Raw genomic sequence first — 19,546 nt, forward strand, 5'->3', positions numbered from 1 at the left:
CTCACTTAAGAGCTTAGGGGTTATACTGGATCCAGCATTGTTGCTGGAGAAGCAAGTTAAAGCAACTGCAAAAAAATCTTTCTTCTAACTCAGCCTAGTCCATAAGATGACTCCCTATCTTGACAAGGCCAATCCATCCACCTGGATCCCTGCCACTGTAACATCTAGTCTAGACATTGAAACCATAAAGCACAATATGTTTCCCCTTGAAGTCAATCCAGAGATTCCAGCTGGTACAGAACCCTGCAGCTCAGTTATTATCAGGAGCTAGGCAAGACATGCATATTATTCCCATTCTGCAATCACTCCATTGGCTGCCCATCAGATTCCAGGCTCAGTTTAAGCTATTGGCTATCACAAACAAAGCCCTTCATAGCCTTGGTCCCTCATATCTGTGGTACTGCCTCTCTCCTCATGTTCCACCATGACAGCTTTGCTCCTCTGAGCAGGGCATTCTGCAAGTGCCACCCTGTAAAAGGGTAAAATGAATAACTGCCTGTACATATGTGTTCTCTATTGTGGCCTCCACATTATGGAGTGTCCTGCTTGAGAAGGTTAGGAAGGTTCCTACTCTCTTGGCTTTCTGAAAACTATCCAAAGCAGAATTGTTCAGGAGGGCTTTTTTTGCACTGTAGGAGGGCTGTACTGAAATGAAATGGCTCAGAATGTTGCACTGATAAAGAAATGCAGACTCTGGACCATACTGCTCTGATCTGTCTGTTTGAACCGAGGTACAGAAGAGGCAGACTATAAATAACATAAATAAAATAAATTTACAAAATATAAAATCCAGTATTATAGTAACACTATTAAAAACAAATATATTTATAAACAGTAAAAATAGCACAAGCAACTATTTTAGTTTCCAAATCCTTGGACGAATATAAATGTTTTGCCAATCTAGGTACAAATCCTCACACTGCTATAGATCCAGAGGAGTTAGCCGCGTTAGTCTGTAGTAGCAAAATAAAAAAGAGTCCAGTAGCAGCTTTAAGACTACAATAAAGATGGTTAGTCTTAAATGTGCTGCTGGACTCTTTTTGATTTCACACTGCTATGGAAGCTTGCTGAGTGACCTTGGGCCAGTCATGCTCTCTAGCCAAACCTACCTCCAATAAAATGGAGACGAGAATAATGTAAGCTGCTTCTCCATTGGGAAGGCAGGGTATAAATTAAGTAAATAAATCCCAAATAATAATGAAGCCAGGCAGGCTTCTAAAGAAAAGAGTTTCACTGTATCACTACCACAGGAAATGTCCCACTTTAAGTATAACAACTTTCAGCACTCAAGGCTGAGAATCGTGAAGCTGTGCTACTTGTTCTTGGCTCATGAAAGCTCATACCCTACCACAAATTTTGTTAGTCTTACAGGTGCTACTGGACTCTTGCTCTTTTCTTCTCTTAATTTGGAAAGTATGGCTCTTTAGGATGCTTTGTCACGGGGGAGGGGGCGCTTTTTCCGATGGAAAGCGCTTACAGACAACAAAACAGACCCGTGCCTCAGCTTCCCTTTCGGCAAACCTACTCCTTCTCAGGAGCTGTTAATCATTGCCGTCAAGCGCTGGCGTGTGACGCTGGCAATGCACAGCTGAGCTCCCCTAGTGCTACCCCGCCCGTTTCTCTGGAACCTCATGGAAAAACAAGCAACAAGTCAACTGGAGAAGCCTCAGCGCCGCTAGTCACACCCTCTTTAGTTGCTCGGCAAGGGCAAAAAGCGGCATATAAATGCTTTTAAAAAAAACCCAACACTCCGTCCTCGCTAGCAGAGACAAAACTCCACCTCCCTTTTCTTCCTCCGCTGTGCGCGTGCGCGATTTGCAAGGTCAGGAGGCGGAGCGCCCTGGGCTCAGGTTGTTCGGACGCGGTTTGTAATGGATTGTGCGTGGATGTTGAGCCGGGGGCTGCGGCCCGGCAAACTCTGCAGTTACTGCGTTGGGGTCTATTGCAGCCGTCACCACCGCCTGCTCCAAAGAGGGCGTTCGATCCACTTTCTGGGTGCTTCGGCTGGTGCGCCTGGATGGGCTCTTTGCAGGCCCAGGAAATGCCGATTGCAGTGGCCGCGCAGACAGCGCCTGCTCGGCGCAAGTAAGTCAGGGCTGGGGGCTTGCGTGAGTGCACAGCAGAGGCTGCCCTTCCCAGTGACTACCGAGGATCTTCGGTGCTCGACAGCTTGAGCCTGTGGGTGTTTGCTAGAAAGTAAATTCCAGTGACTTTGAGGAGACTAGCTGTCAAGTGCGCATGAGGCTGCAGCATAATTGTCCTAGCCCAGCAGAAGCACTTACACGCTAATGGGGATACATAACCAAGCTCTTTGAGATTCCTTGTAATTTACAGACCTACTAGGAGCCTAGTCCGTGAGGACGTTATGGGTGAATTGGTGTCATTTTTGCACCCCGATTCTGTAAGGGTTTAAGCTCACCATAACACTCGCAGACTAATATGCGTGCTTACTCCTATGTAAGTGTGAGACAGTGTGGTATAGTGGTTAGAGTGCTCTAGTCTCAGCACATTGTTGTATTTGCTTTGGGCAACTTTGACAGAACAATGTAAAGAAAATAGTAATGATGGGGAGCAGTTACTGGGCCCTGGTGTCTTCTGCTCCCTCTTCCCTTGGTAATTTTTGGCTATTCCCTCAGACTAGTTAGTCCATGTTTAGTCCAGTTCATGTCCCTCAGTCTAGTCTGGTGCCAACAGTAGTGGACTCGCGTCCTGAATATGCAATTATTATGATAGTTTAATTAATTATGTAAAAATATCGATTAGCTGTTGTTTGAGTAGGTTTTCAGTGTGGTGCCTGTTACAAAACAAACTTCACATTCTGATTTAGACTGACATTTTAGGTCTGAAGTGTTTGTCACAAAAGTTACGGCTTTCTGTTTATCATTCTTCAGGTGAACTCTCTCGACGCATGACTACAGAGGCGTCCCAGGCAACTTTAGCCAGTGTGGCACCTGTATTCTCTGTGGCAAGTACATTTCTTTTGTTACATGTTTCTGTAGTAAAGTGTGCTATGGAATAAAATGCTATGTGAATCTGTGTTTCCATTTCTTATGCTCTAGGTATAAGCTGGTAAGCCAGCTGCAGCCCTTTCTGGGCAAGAAAGATCTTGCCAATGTAGTACATACCCTGGTATTGTATAGATTAGACTACTGCAGTGCACTCTAAATTTGGCTGCCCTTGAAGACTGTTATGACAGACTCCCCTTCACCCCCACCCCCTACACTGAGGTAGATTTTCCCACCAAAATACAAGTTTGCTTGCTATGGCTGAGCAGCGCCAAGTAGCATGTCTGTTTATGGTTGTAAAGTTCTTTTTATCCCACTCTGAAAAACAGCTATATTTTTGGCTTTTTAGCCCTGCTCAGAAAGTTGATAGGGGAAAAGCAGGAGCCCTCTTCTTTGTATGAAATGACACTAGAGGCTGAATAACTCTCAAAAGAAACAGCAACTATTGAACAGGCAGGGATGGATTAAGGGCAGTGAGGGGATGAAATTGCCGAGATAAAATTTGTTGGTAGAATAGAATACTTTAAAAGTAATAGGCAAAATAGTTTTCTGACAGCTGTTTCAATGTTTACAATCCTTAAGAGTAAGAGGTGTTTTGTTTAATACTTTGGTTAAAGCAACAGTGTTTGTTCACAGATTTCCCCTTTCAACTCGGGTGTTCTGATGTTAATTCAACACTGTTTTCCCTTTACAACAGACGTGAGGTCCTTAGAACCAAACCCCCTTCTAGACACTGGGCAGGAATTATGCTTCTTCACCTAAGAAGACATAACCCTATTCACTTGGCTATTCCTTACCCTATTCACTATTCATAATCCTGTTCACTCACTCACTCAGCCGAAAACACATACTCAGTTCTATCCTGGCTGTGTAAATGGGTTTCAACGTGGCTGGCTTTCATATTTGAAATCCTTAACTAAAAGTCTTCCTTAAGACAGTTTCAGCAAACATTTTTGTTTCCCTCACTTCAAAAGGAAGTTGTCTGACCCTCCGTGTCAGACTCTCTCACACACTCAACTGAATTTTTTAAAAAAGCTCTGTCAGCATCAACTGTCATCCTGAGGGCTGGTTCTGACTGGCTAGTCAGAGAGAGGAGGGAGCAGCCCATCAATCAAGCTTTTATTCCAGGCAGTTGTTAACTCCTTCTCTTCCAACTCTCTGAGTGCTGCACTAAAGTGAATTCCGTCAAACTGTCTAGAAGCTTCAGTTGGTATAGAATGCTGTGGCCTGAATGCTGAATGGAGTGGGTCGTAAGGACTATATCACTTCAGTCTTGTTCCATCTGTAGTGGCTCCTAACTTGTATCCAGACCCAATTTGTGATCTTGACCTTTAAAGCTCTATGGTTTGGGACCAGCATACCTTAAGTAAGGGCAACCTTCTCCCATATGAACCTACCTGTTCACTCTGGTTATCTTTGGAGGCCTTTGGAGGTGTTTATTGAATTGGGTTTTTTGTTACTTTAAATGTTATTTTAAATTTAAGTTGTTTTAACATGTTTTAAATTGTTTATTAGTGTTTTAATGTTCACTGCCTTAGGGACCCTATCTTGAGTAGAAAGGCTGTGCTGTGGCTGTGCTGTGCCAGCTGCACTGGCTCCCAGTGGAATTCTGGATCCGGTTCAAGGTGTTAACATTGGTGTTTAAAGCCCTTCACGGACTGAGACCTGCATACCTGTGGGACCGCCTCTTCCATTACGTCCCCTGCAGGGTGTTGTGCTCTGCAGACAAGCAACTTCTGGTGGTCCCCGGCCCGAAGGACATCCGTCTGGCCTCGGCCAGGGCTTTTTCTGCCCTAGCCCCAGCCTGGTGGAACGCTCTCCTGCTGGAGATCCGGGCCCTCCGGGCCCTGTTACAGTTTCACAAGGACTGTAAAACGGAGATGTTCCGCCGGGCCTTCAGCTGAGTGCCAGCGGGTGTCCTCCTTCATCTAAGACCACCACTTCTTCTGGGGCTGCCCTCGGCCATCTGCTATGCCCGTATACGGACTCCCAATGTTTGTCTAAATAGCCTGCTCCTGTACTATTTTAATGATTGTTTAAAAATTATTGTTGATTTTATGTTTTTGTGATTATAATGTATTTTTTTAATGTTGTTAGCCGCCCTGAACCCATCTGTGGGGAGGGCGGGGTATAAATTGAATAAAATAAATAAATAATTAATAAATAAAGGCAGAATACACATGTTTTAATAAAATAAAAGGTAGTAACATGAGATTTTTGAGCTCTTCAGACTTCTGTATGTGAGAAAAAAAATATTTGCATCTCACCCCCTCCCCAGGATCCCCCTGGTTTGTTATAAAAGAGGAAGCACAAACCCTCTTACTCCCTGCTCCTCAGTTTTAAAAGAGACAGCTGCTCAAGGTTATAAGAGAAATTTGAAATGCAAAACTAGAAATACTTTCTGCAACATGTTTACTGACCTGAACTTTTTGGACATCTTTGGAATTAACATATTTTACCTTGGATTGTGCCGCTTTACTCATGGTGCTATTACCTGCCTCTCTATAGTTCAGCAAACCATAGTTCTATGAAAATCAGGCTAATAATGGTTTTCCAAATCAGTTTATTTGTAAACTAGAACTGCAAACTGCAGCTTGACCATGGTTCACAGATTGCTTAAACCAACAACAGATTGCTTAAACCACAGTTTCCCATTACATTTGAACCAGAGAAATAGCAGTTTGACAAATAATAAAATAGGGGGTAATTGCAGTGTGTTGAGGTATGGAAGAGTGTATAAATTTGTTCATATAGTGCCAAACCATGGCTTGGTGTTTCACCTGTGCTTTCTTCCTTGAAGAATATAAACTCATTTCCAGAATGCACTGATGGGACTTTTAATTTGTCCCAGTGACCACTGAGACCTGTAGTGTATGTAGCTTTCTTTAAATGTTGAGGGGGGAACTGAAAATTAAATGGGTGGTAAGAAGAGTACAGAAAGCTAACTTAGTGCATTTCTTTTCTTGAACTGAATTCATATTGAAAGCAGACAAATACAATTTAACAGAAGTCTTTACAATAGTGGTGGAGTGTTGCAAAAACTGATGCCAATATTTCTTTTTTCCTTTTAGATGAAATTTGACAAAAAAGGCAATGTAACCTCATATGGTAGGTGGAACTTGAGACTTTTTTTTTTCTGATCTCAATGTGAAATGTGGAATTATCCAGATACGGCAAGGGGTCTTTATGCTGATGTTGCCTATTGCTACATCAACATCATTGCTTACAATTTAATTGCTCATTCCGTAGAGTGCAAGTTCTGTTCACTTCACTGGGTCTTGTGGTGCTGGAGTGTCTTTCCATGCTATCACAATAGTTACTTGGATATAAGCCCCACTGAGCCCAAAGGGACTTACTCCTACGAGGAAAGTATTGCAGGCTTCTTGTTCATTATGTAGATTTGATGTGTGTCCTCATCTCACATACGTCTAAACCTTGACAGAAAGAAAAAAAACAGAATTATATCAGGAACTAGGTCTTCAAGCACGCGATCTACGGTTTCAGCATCAAGTGAACATATCGCCAAGGAACAATACAATTATCATGAGAATGGAGGTAAGTGTGCCATTCTTCTTTTTGCTATGCAGAAGTGATATCCATATAAGAACATGTCCTGAATAGCACTTACCTTTTCTGAAGTGGGAATCTGAAGAAATGTGTCACAAGACAAAAATTGTTTATTTGTCTAGGGGCTTGGCTTTCATTTGTGTGAGAGTTCTAAAGTATTCTTAAGGGCTGCTTCTGACATTACTTATCCTGCTTGCAACTTTAAGGTGCCTTCAGTAGAAGTGATAGGAAATGGCTGAAGATGTGAGACTATAGCAGCTTTCACACATAATGACTAAGTATGGCTAGACATTAGGGAACTGGGCCTGGAGGTCCTTAGGCTTGCGTGCTTCTTCCCTCTAGTACATGGCTCTGAATTTAATTGTTTCTGCTTTTGTGGCAAAATATAGTTTGTGGCATCCAAACAATAAACTTGTGTTTGTTATCTTTTCTTCAAACCACAATTCAAACAGGAATTAAAACTTGGTTGGGAATCCTTGTTTGAAGGATGGAAAATAAATTATAATTTATGGTTGGAGTATAACAACAAACTATGTCTTGCTGTTCTACTTCCAAACTGTATATGAGGGGAAGGGAGTGTACAAGTGTAACAGTGCAATCCTAAGAAAAGCAATGGCCTTCTAAGCCCACTGACTTCAATGGACTGGGAAGGGCGTAGCTGTTTAGGACTCCATTACAAAAGATCTCTCAGGAGCACTCCCATAATTACACATAATGTTATATGTCACTGTTAGAATGGTTAGGTGCATTTCTGAAATGCGACAGTGGCAAGATTCTGTCACACACCATCCAATGTTTCATCAGTCAAATGTGAGTCTATTGACCATTTTGAGATCTTTTCCACACACGGCTTTTTTCATCAGTTCTGGCCCCAGAGTTCTGCACTCACGGTAAAAATACCCTGATTCAGTTGTCCAAACTGCTTCCCCAGCTTTTGTGTGTTCTGCATTGAAAAAGGCTGCATCTGTTGCAGAATTGATATTTCCCCAGCTTTTTTCTCTTTGCTCACATGCCCTGATGGTTTTCCCCCCCCCCAGGAAAGGCAAGCTGGGGCTTTTTTGAGGAGCAGAATGCTTTCTTCGGTGTGGGGCCTGGCCCTGGCCTTGCCTTTCACTCTTTAGTCCATTCGTTTTTGGCATTTTTAAAATTTGAACTATGACATTACAACATTGGCACCGTTTAAAAGTAAAAAAAGCCTTTTTAAGTTTCCTCAGCCCATCGTCTGAGGAAACTAGCATGTCCTCAAAGCCCGCAGCAGAAAATGGCGACTTTTTAGTGCAAAGATAAAAAGCAGACACCATTTCAGTTCAACTCCATCAAAGTGTAGCATTAAAGAATCAAAGCAGTGCAGGGCCAGAACTGGATGAATAAAGCGGATCCAATCCTCAAGGGATGAATACGCAGAAAGCCCGATGTGAAGTTCACCATGTGGAAGAGGCCTGACTTTAAGACGTTTCCACCCTCTGTTCTCTTGTGTATTCTCATTTGACTTTAGCTGTGCGTCAATTAACTTTCAAGACAAGAACAGGTAAAACTATGTTGTAGAAACTTATGATTAGAAATGCTGAACTATTTTCTGTACCTGTGATCGTTATAAGACACCATAGCTATAAAACCAATGCATATGTACAGCTAACTAAATTGCAAATTGAAATGCACTAAATAGCAGTATGGGTATAGTATCCATAATGTGTACTAGTTTGCTAACTTTATTCTCTCTGCCTCTTTCAGTTTTTGAAGGCAGTGATAACACCGGAATTTCTTCTGATCCTAGACTATCGCAATTTAAATATGGAAAAATGGCTGCTACAAGAACTGGCTTCTCAGCTGGCTGGAGAGGGCCAGCTAGTTACATATTCTTTACCTTTTGAATTCAGAGCGATAGAAGCAATGCTACAATACTGGGTGAGCATACTCCCATGCTGAGGGACAGGCAGGTAGGAATGAACTTCAGGTTTAAGTAAAAAGGAACAACTTAATTAATGAAGGCAGTCACAATCCTGTTGAATGATTTAGTCATAAAACCAGTCCAGGAATACTATCAATTTAGTATCCCAGTCCGTCTTGCTTACCTATGAAAAGGAATGTAGACCATCCTTGGCAGCGAATTCTGAGCATCTGATTGTTGCCTGATCAGGAAGAAGTTTCCAGTGACCCAAGGCATTCTAAAAAGGGTTGTCTTAATTCTTATGAAGGATCATGTTGTTATCTAGATCAACTGTCTACATGGAAGACTTAACAGCTTGCAACCTCAGATTCTTGAGACGCTGGATGCTTTAGTAGATCCTAAGCTTCTGTCTGTGGATAGGAGTAAAGTTCATGTTCTGTTGCAAAATGGAAAGAGGTAAGGCAGCCTTTGTTGCTCTTTTCCAAATTACCTGTTTAAATTTTTTTTAGAAATCTCACGTCTTGACCTTTTCAGTGAAACTGAACCATATTCTAGGTGCAATGTTATATTGGACTGGTTGGAGGCACTGTAGGTTCAAGTTCAACGTCTAGTCAGTGGGAAATTTTGAGTGAACAGCTGTCTCTGAACCCCAATTACCACTTATAAAATGGGAAGCATAATCTCTCCTTCACAAGCTGATTGTGAGATGAACAAGGTTGTAAATTTCTGTCCTTGGTATAAAAATAAATATGAGCCTTAATGCAATTGCATAGCTAGGTAAATGACTCCAGATGGGGTTGTGGTTAAACGTTCCAGCAGTATATTTAAAAGAGGGTTCCTGAGTTCCAGTGAAACTGCTGCAGAAGTTCTGTCTTATTTTGCATTCGCTAAAGGCTGCATCAGGAAGAGAGCTTCTCACAAATGTGTCCATGGTGACTATTATAATTGTGGGTGGAGGAAATTGGATGATAAGATAATCTCTGATTACAAGACATGGGTGTGGATTTGCATATTTCACTTTTTCTCATTCTGTATCTATCCATCTATCTAAAGCTGATAGCCATTTCTTACATTTTGTTAGAATAAGTGGAGACCCCTTACATTTTACAAGTATTCTTGGCATTCCACCCAAGCATTGAAAAAAACCCATTTGGTTAAAGAGAGGTTTCAGGAGAGGTGCATTCTTGATAATATTCCTCTCAACTAACACAGCAAGCCAAAAAGTACAAAGAAAAGTCTCTAAGAAACTGTAACTGACTTCAGTAACGTCTGAATTTTTTATTGTTCCTCCTATTCTTTATCCTCAGTTTGTCAGAGTTAGAAACAGATATTAAAGTGTTTAAGGAAACAATATTGGAAATCCTTGATGAGGAAGAACTCATGGAAGAGCTGTGTCTAACTAAATGGACAGACCCACAAGTATTGTAAGTATATGCTGGTGTGCCCTTCAAGTATGTGTTCAAGCAGTATACATCTGATAGTCCAGATGAATCTCCCAAAAATGCAGAAGGAGGAATTGTTTAAGCTTTGTATAAACCATTTGCATAGTTGAATTTTCAAAAGCCTGATGAGAGGTTAGTGAAACTAAACTGCTGAAGGAGTTATTGACTTATGTAAAACAGGAAGATGGGAGTACATTACCTTTTGAGATCTTTCAAGACAGTCTAGTTCCAGTGGAATTCTGCTAGATGGTAAAACTAGTCTGAATTGTACATCATTTCTAGCATCTGTAGTTGTGCGACTGAGAGACTTGGCAGTCTTCCTTTACAAAAATAAGACTTCCATGAGGTATAGAAAACCAGTATATAAAAGGGCACTTAAAACACATACAAAACTAGAGCAAGAATGAGAATTCATGGACACTTCATAGTGCCTGTGTCAGGCGGCATTGTACATTGTAAACACTTATTGGGTGGTGTTATGACCTTTACTTCTTTGAGTAGATTTTTCTTTTAATCTTTCCCTTAACACCCTCTGGGTAGTTTGTTGCCACCAGGAATATTATATTCCAATATATTCTATTTAAGTTTTCCCTTTGGTAACGTTCCTAAGCGTCAGGCTCCTTCGTGGTTCTATGTGGCCCTGAGGATAAGAATGGGATATAGCAATGACAGCTACTCTGGGATATAACAAAACAAAAACTTTTATTTAGTCAAGAAGCGTATCGGTTTCATAATCGTAGTTCTCGATTCTTAAAGTTACTTCCTATAAACTCATTCACACAGATCTCTTCTAAGGCTTCACACACAGTTAGCCTCTTTCTCTAACTCAATATTTCTCTCACAGAAATGCTTAAAACTCCTCAGGCAGCACACAGCTAGCCTCTCTTTCTCTGACTCTCATTCACAGAAATATGAAACCTGCTCAGGCAGCCCACAGCTGGCCTCTCTTTCCCTGACTGAGTGTCCTTTCACAAACATGCTCAGTTCAGGTTCCGCACAGGTTATATTTCTCTCATAAATACTTCAGTATATTCAGACAGCACACAGCTAGCCTGCTTTCTTCTGACTGAAACTTTTCTCTCTGCACTCTCAGTCTAAACTGCATTCACTCAGTCCACCCTCTCAGTCATCAACCAATCATATCACTCACTCATCCCTCTCTCACCCCCACTCTTCACCTAGCTCACACCAAGCATTTAAAGACATGCACACATTTACTTGAAATCATTACAGGTAGTGATGAAGAACAGAATCCCACAGTTTTAGTGTGATATACTATCGTTTGGCTACCGAGGCACACTACCTCAGAACATCCAATTGTTGAACTTAACAAGGAAATAAAGCCCTTCCTTGGTCCCATATTTAGAACAGGCTGGTTGTTCAAAACTTTAAACTTGAGTTTATTGCTGTATCTGTATATATGTTTAATTTCTTTTTAAAAATAAACTTTCAAGCAGGGAGAGGCTATAATAACCTGTTTTAAATTACCCCATACATAGCATCTATCAATAAATATTGACTAAAATTGCTTTGCATTCTTCTGGTGAGCCACAGGAAAGGAACCGGGGAGCTTTCACTTGAACACAAACCTCTTGTAGGTTCTAAATTTGCTGACATCTTAATAACATTTTACTGTCATTTACAGTGAGGAGAGTACTTCTGGAATTGACCATGCAGAGGAGATGGAGCTGCTATTGGAGAATTATTACAGGCAGGCAGAAGATCTTGCTAATGAAACTCGTGAACTCAGGGTATTGATTGATGATTCTGAAAGTATCATCTTTATCAACTTAGACAGGTTAGCTGTTCATTGAAATATACCTTGTAGAAGCCATGTGGAGATTGTCCAGTATTGTTCCTGTTTATAGAGTGTATTGTCTGTTCTGTTGGAGCCAGCATTGCTTATTTCAATAAATTGCATCTTATACTGCCCAAGATATCATACATCGATATTTTTTTTGCAGAGGTGGCAATGGTCACACTACATAATTCAGAATAATTTTGTTGACTTCATTAAAGATGAATAGCTTGCAATCTGTCTGGGTTTGGCTTAGTGAACAAAATTCATCTTCTAGATAAAGGCAATGTACCCCTTATTGTGTATGACCTTTTGTCAGTCCTGAATCCAAATTAATTTATTAGCAAGCTATACTGACTGTGAATACAAGTGTAGTATATCAAAACTTTCATTTTTCCTCTCTCAGAATAAGTGCAGTATCAGGAAGCCAGAAAATAACCTTAAATGAAGAGATGAATGCTAAAAGTATTATAACGCTCCTGGCCTGCACTCCAGAGCCTTTCTCGATCTTCTGTTCCTTTTGTAAGTATTGTTGCAAGGTAACAGTAAACATGTTTGCCATATATACTTTTCAGTAGATAACAGTGAAAGGTCATATCCTTTATTAAATCTATGAACATTTACTGTTACTCTGTCAGTACTTACCAAAGGAGGTAGCAGAGATTTAAAACTGTCTAAATAGCCATATCCCATTTCTGTAATCATTGACTCTTTTCAAATGCAAATGTTTTCAAAGCAGCAATTTATGCTCTTAGTCTTTGTTAAGGATAATCTGTTGAGTTTTTGCTTATATGGCCTTGAATCCTTGACTAGCAGATAAAGCCAATTTGCTTTCTCTTCTGCTGTCTTCAGTGTCCTGCAAAATAACCTAAATACATGTTTTTACTGGAGTATGTCTTGATCTACTTATTCCTATATTGTTGCCAGTTGACAATATGAGGCGCCTCTTGGAAGGCTCCTCACGGAGAGTGTGTTCTGAGAACAGGCTGTCCTTTCATGTTCGTTGATGTTTGAAATCACTCCAAGAGTGAAACTGCCTGAGTTTTCCATTGCTCTGCCTCTGTATCCCTTTGTCCCAAAGACCCTGGTTCAGGATCATCATCATCATCATAATCAACAACTTTATATCCCATCCTTGAGGACAACTTAATGTCCACTCAGAGCGGTTTACAAAGTATGCTATTATTATCCCCACAACAAAACACCCTGTGAGGTGGGTGAGGCTGAGAGAGTTCCTAGAAACCATGACTAGCCCAAGGTTACCCAGCTGGCTTCAAGCAGAGGAGTGGAGAATCAAACCCGGCTCTGCAGATTAGAGTCCCGTGCTCTTAACCACTACACCAAAGTGGCTCTCTTATGTAAAGTTATAGCCTGAACAGCATTTAGTTGCTTTATCCCACTGATACTGTCCATGCAGTAGCCTGAATGGCATCTCTGCCAAGGAAACACAAAGGCAGTTGATGTCTAACTTCAGGAACTAATTATGTCTTGCATAAAGGTTATTAATCTTGTTCTGAATATTCTCTTACGCGAGCTAGTGTTTCATATTTGTCCTTATAGAGCTCTAATTTATCTTGTGTAAAGTCTTGGTTGTTTAAATAGAAATATGTTCTTATTTGGGCGGTTTCTAGAAGGTGTAAAACTCTGGTGGGAGGGAAGAAATGAATAGACCATTACCTCTGCACCCTAAATGGGAGACGAACTATGGAACTTTTGTATTCCTAGTAAATATTCTCAGCACCCATCCATATCTAACTCATATGCATTAATCGGTATATTCATTTTGACACTGCTTAAATTTTTCTTCTCTTTAGCCACCGTAATGTAATGATGAGGCTGAACTTGCAGTTGACCATGGGTACTTTTTCTCTTTCGCTTTTTGGATTGATAGGAGTTGCTTTTGGAATGAACTTGGAATCTTCATTTGAAGAGGTGAGATACAGATTGGGTGGGTTTGCAAATACAACTGATTCTGCTTGTAATATGGTTCCATTCGTTTCAAAGGGACATGCCTCAGGTGTGTCAGTATAAAGTAAGAAAAGGCTAAAAAGGCTTCTTACTCAAATGGGAGTAAAATGGGAGCATTGTAGGCATGGGGTCTCAGGTGCTTCACTAACAATTTGGGGATCATAGACTTCACCACCGTTTTTGCCTCATATATTATCTGCTGCTTTAAAATTGTACTCCTATGTACAACCATCGCTCCATGCTGTCTAATGTTAGTCCTATAATTGATTTTGTTTTGCTTCAGTATCTCTACTATGCCTTGGATCCTTGCTAATGCTGTGTCTTTAAACTTGTATATGTTTACCTTATGGTCTTGTATTGAAATGTACTTACTTGATACTGATTGTATTAACCTCACACTGTGTAATCCGCCTTGAGTCTCAGTGAGAAAGGCGGATTATAAATGATGTAAATAAATTTTTTTTAAAAGTCTACTGCATGAAATTCTGGTGTGCCAGGTGGTCATCAAAGAGTGCTAAACCCCGAGGACATGGTGGGAAGATCATTGTATATAATACTTCAGGTGTGCTTTGCAACATTTTACAATCCTTTTTTCATACGTTGTTGCAGCAATACTAAAGGAAGCTAATAGTTCAACTTTACAGATGACTGGCTTGGTTAAATCCTAGCTATGATAAAGGATTGCCTGAGACAAAAACATAGTAAACTGTGGCTTCTTTCGAAGGGGGAGGAACAGAAGAAAGCAGTATTTCCACCTATCCTACTCCAGCTGTTTATTGTTCAGAACAGGACCCAGAGTAGACCAGGAGTTTTAGCTTCAGGGAGCTAGGCTTATGGAAGACAGTAGGGGGAAATGGGTGGGTGGGTTCATGTTTTCTGTGGCACTACCTACTACCTTTTATCACTCCTTGGTGCTTAGTTTGCATTAAGGAATTTCTGGAAATACCCTATTGGCACACTATTTTATTGAACCAGATTGTTCAGTTTCTACCCATAAATCTTTCCCACACTTCTGATTACCATTTATGCAGCCCATTGAGCCACTGCAGTTTGAAGGCTATTAAGAGTTGCAGTCAGCTAGTTTTTCTACTCGCCCACAAATCTACGTGTGTTTCTTCCACTTATTCTGAAAGGGCAAAAGGGTTACGTACACATCCTCCAGCTCTGCCTTGGATGCCTGCTTACTCAGTTTTGCCATGGGTTTGCGGGTGCCAGCTTGGCTGTTCTCATTCCTAAATGTAAACTATAATCTGTCAGTCCATCATTCTCTGAAGATCATGTACTTCTGATTTGACTTGTTTATAGAACTGTATAAGATCCTTTGTACTCTAAACAATGTTACATGTTGACTGAAAGGTATAAATGTATTCTGCTGACACTCTCCTCTGTGCATCGAGTTACCAAAATTGAGTGCATCAAGGTTTACCTCTAAACCTTTTCCTTCTCTGATCACCAAGTTTTTAAATGCCTTGAGTTGTTTTCTCAGACTTGTAGTAAGAATGGGGAAATCTATAACTGGCTAAGGGAAATGGTTAAAGTTTTCTCCATCAGTTTGCTAATAAAACAATTTGGTGGCCAATGGGTTGAAGTCTCTTTCCATTTGCCCTCAGTTGAACAAGAGCATTCTGGGGAATGTAGAGAAGTGAAAATAAGAGCATTCTGGGGAATGTAGAGAAGTGAAAATAAGAGTTAATGGTAGGACAGAAAATGCAATGTCTTCAAAAGAAGGCCAGCATCATTGAATATTTGTCTTCACACTACCAGGACAGAAGAATGTTCTGGCTGGTGACAGGAATTATGTTCCTGGGCAGTGGCCTGATATGGCGGCGCCTGCTCTCATTTCTTGGAAAGCATCTGGAACCTTCATTACCTCCACCTGTGAGTATGACTTTGTAAAATTGTGTGAATCCTTTTCATCTTTCCCCAACACCATGGCTCCTTGGAATCTTTCCAGTATTTTTCTGACCTTGAGTCAGGAGAATATAACAGTGTTCCCCTTGAAGCGGCAAGAACAATGTCCGATCAGCTTGAGCAGTGGTGGCGTTGAAGGACTTTTGAAATGCAGTCATGTCTAGCCTGAATTACTTGGCAAGCCACTGATATAAACCAGCTTCACTAAGTGGGCCTGAGGACTGTCCATAAAAGTCCTATTTTTGACATGCACTCTCTCCCTGATTGCTGTCAATGTCTGGCTTTTGAGATTCTGCTTCCTCCAAGTAGCAGACAGATTCTCAAATAATACTGTCCCCCGGGAGGAGAAACTCTGCTTTAGCCAGAACAATTTCTCTAATATAGAAAGGAGAAAATACATTCTGCCTTTAATCTCAGAGAACTTGTTTCCAGACAAAACAAGCAACCCTGCTTGTTTGGAGAAAATGGGTAAGATGGATGAACTCCTCTCACAAGAGTTGTAAATTGCATCTATAAAAGCTCTGTTGGTGGAAGAGGACAAGAAAAGTTACCCATCTCACAATGTTCTATTTTTCTAAGTAAGAAAAGGGAATTTTGAACTTCTTTATAAAATCCTTCTTAATGGACAGAAACCTGCCTTTTTGACATTTGTGCATACAAGAATTGCTTAGTCATGGGGAAATTCCCATTTCCTGTCAGTTTCAGTTAAGTTATGGTATGTTTTCATACTTCATTGTTGTAATTTTGTAGGGGGCAGGAGCTGTACTGTTCTAGCTCAGCCTAGACAAGTTGGGAGCTCCTGGCTATTGCCTTGAATGTCCTTTTACTTGGAACCTGTGCAGTCTTTGAGGACAAACAGCCCTAAATCATCTTAGGAGAGAAATATATTCAATGTTCCCTCGTTACATTTTAATTTTCTGCATTTATCGTAATTATTTTACACCTTTCTCCTCTGTGATATAGAACATACTTTACAGTCAGTCTCCTACCACAAACTTGTTGGTGACTGCTTTCTATATCGGTGGACCTGCTTGCTATAAGCCACTTGCATATAGGCAAGTCTTGCTGTATGGAATCAGCCTTCACATGGGTGCATTTCCAGATGTTACCTTTCCACTGCTTGTTTTGTGCAATATATTGTGTAATATAGTTACTACATTTGATAAATTTACTGGCAAGCCACCATGTCGTTTCTTTTTGCTACAGCAGAATTTTAATGTGGCTGATCTCAGCAGTGTATTTCAGACTGTGAAGAACAAGCCAAGCTTGAATTGACTTCAATTGACTAGTAATTGACAACTAATAACACTGACATTTACAGAGCAATTTCAGAATACATCTCATACATTTTTGGCAGAGGTGAGACTTGAGGTAGTGACCTTCTGGATCACAGCTCATTCTCCTACCTAATAAAAGAGTTCTATAGGTTACTAATCTCTCTGTCTCAGTTCTTATGACAACGCTGATTGCTTTATTTATGCTGAACAAAAGGGGGACAACTGTAACCAAATAATGCAACCAACTCTAAGACAGAAATAAATAATTCTTATGTTGTAGCCCATTCCGCCAACACAGACCTGTTAAACAGCAATTCAGTTAATTTGACAAACTATGTGGAGAGGCTGCAAACTTTAGTCTCCTCTCTACCAGATTTCAGATTTCCTTAGTGTGACAGTAGCATGTTCTTGTTTTTTTCCCTTGCTTTTTTGCCTAGATGCCTGCTTTGCTGAAAAGAACTCATCTAGCAAATGGGAAAGTAGAATTTAAAAATGACTTCAAAACAGAATCCCTTGCGTCAAACAGAAGTACATTGACCAACCACTGATCAGATCTGTTTTTGTTCATAACTGACTCTTACCTGTATTTTCATGCACTGAAAGTATAGGAGTCTTTAAGAGTTGACTTCTGGATATGCCAAAGAGGTACAACAACGAACATCAAAATATGCAGAAGAATTTTGTATGTAATTTTGTACCACAGTAGAAAAGACTGGGACCTGTGCAAGCTTAAAATTCAAATTTTTTGGTTGATGCTTTCATGTATTTCTTTTTGGCCTGACCTTCATTAAGGAATTAGGTTCCACTGGAATATAAAATCTGTTCCACATGTATGGCATGTATTCTGTTTTGATGGTTTCACAAGTACACCATCTGTTGCTCCATACAGGTAAAATGTTCCATTCAGAATGGTTCTAGTAGTTATCTTTACATAGGAAGAAGGGAAATTTCCCATAGGCACTTTTTTGAAAATCTTGCTTTAAAATTCTGTTTATACTTGTTCTTTTGTCAATTTCTCCTTCTCCATGTTTGAATGAAACACTTTCTCCTAGGGGGACAGGTCTTGGAGCATAGAGGTAGCATCCATTGCTCAGAGGATGTTCTTTACTATTACTCTGCTACTATCCTCCCACTGAGTTGTAAACAGCTAGATGAATCTCCATTGCCAGTACAAATATGCAGACACTCCTTGCTATATTCCAGTGGTCGCTGCTCCTTTAATTGCAAAGAATTTCAAGAAGATACTGAGGGTGGAGGCAATTCAGAGAATGGGAATGACTACCATCTGTTAGCAGTTCAAGTTTATGGCCGTAGAGGGCTTCTGTATCACACAAGCACCCTTGTTCAAGAATGGACACGATATGCATGTCGCTTGTTGGAAATGGAACTGTAACCAATGTCCTACAAACCCAGCAATGGTGACATTTTATCCATCTGTTGTCTGGAAAGAGGGCTGGATTCGGTCTCCGTCATTGTTCTGTCTTCCTTAACAGCTGAATGGTAGGGATTTTAACTCTTGAAACTGCTCTAACTGCACTCCATTGAACTGAGGCATAGCAGAATAACATGCTTTAGGGTTTTTTAAACTTACATTAAAGGCAAATTAACTGTACACTGGGAGTAACTTCCATCTGTCAGACTGAGAAGGATGGATAGAGTTATGAATGACGGTAAAATGCTATTCAAACAAGGTAAAAGTTTTTTATTGTTTGTGTTTAAACATGGGACAAGCCAGCATAACATCTAATTGGCTTGTGACTTCAAACAGGGCAATACAGTCATAAATCATTAACCTTGCAATTGCAAAGGAAAGTGAGACAGCATTTCATTAGAGTAGAAAACAAGCTATTTATAGAGAAATTCCCAACAGGCAATAAGAACATGCAAAAACTTTTAAATCCTGCTGAGTTCATCATACAAATCATGTGTCCTGCAGTGCTTCATAAATCCAAACTCCCATCCAGTCCACTTTCATGTATCGTGAAATACATGAAGATTAATGGATGGTGCTTGGGAATAGACCACTGCCATCAAGGTTATCGCTTACTGTGCTCTTCATCTTGTGAATCTGTTCATTGATTGTAGGTAGATTTGTTCAGTAACTTAATAATAATAGTGCTATCTGTTTTTGACACTAAGCCACTGTACTGAGTGGAGAAAAAATGGGTTCTAAGAGCCTAAATAATAAATGGTGACCTTAGCTAAGAAATACCATTGCCTGTATACTAATTATTTAAATTCTAATAGGTTGGGAGGTGTGGGCATCTATCGGCTGCCAGATCCTAGAGAAGGAGTACATTTTGTAGTCCTTCTTTCATCAGTACATACTGCACATACACCAGTGATATTCAGAAGTAGTTCCTTTGTTCACTATCACTCAGGTGCTAACACTTGGACATGGACCATTAGGATCTAGTTGAAGGGATAGTTCCTTTCAGATCAAGACTGAAAAATCAGGAGGTGGGGGTGGGGAAGTGTGTATTATTGATCTCAAGATTTCTTTTCGGAGTCACTCCATATTTTACAGATTCATTTGGACTTTCTCCTCCAATGAATTAAATTGCATTGTACCATTGCAATAAATACTTAAGACTTCGTACATGTGTGGTGTTTCATGAACAAAAGCTACAAAAGATTTTGGGGAGGATTTTTCCCCACTTTATTATCTTTTATTAATGTTTGTGGGCATT

At 40.3% G+C, this 19,546-nt stretch overlaps 1 protein-coding gene across 2 annotated transcripts; it reads left to right on the top strand.

Annotated features, from left to right (window-relative positions):
* The first annotated feature begins 1,851 nt into the window (after positions 1 to 1,851).
* Positions 1,852 to 19,142, top strand: MRS2 (magnesium transporter MRS2). 2 transcript variants are annotated; one of them, XM_054984721.1, is made up of 11 exons: positions 1,852 to 2,085; positions 2,892 to 2,965; positions 6,077 to 6,113; positions 6,448 to 6,560; positions 8,304 to 8,477; positions 8,786 to 8,916; positions 9,768 to 9,884; positions 11,548 to 11,700; positions 13,515 to 13,632; positions 15,433 to 15,546; positions 17,294 to 19,142. In XM_054984721.1, the coding sequence occupies exons 1-11, from the start codon at positions 1,872 to 1,874 to the stop codon at positions 17,402 to 17,404; spliced, it is 1,356 nt and encodes a 451-aa protein (XP_054840696.1). In that variant the 5' UTR covers positions 1,852 to 1,871; the 3' UTR covers positions 17,405 to 19,142. The 2 variants fall into 2 exon arrangements, with proteins under 2 accessions (XP_054840696.1, XP_054840697.1); XM_054984722.1 differs by lacking the exons at positions 15,433 to 15,546; positions 17,294 to 19,142 and adding an exon at positions 12,107 to 12,222 and having other exon boundaries at positions 13,515 to 13,611.
* The last annotated feature ends 404 nt before the right edge of the window (positions 19,143 to 19,546 follow it).

This window comes from Eublepharis macularius, chromosome 7 (genome assembly GCF_028583425.1).
Source record: "Eublepharis macularius isolate TG4126 chromosome 7, MPM_Emac_v1.0, whole genome shotgun sequence".
Taxonomy (NCBI): Eukaryota; Metazoa; Chordata; class Lepidosauria; order Squamata; family Eublepharidae; genus Eublepharis; species Eublepharis macularius.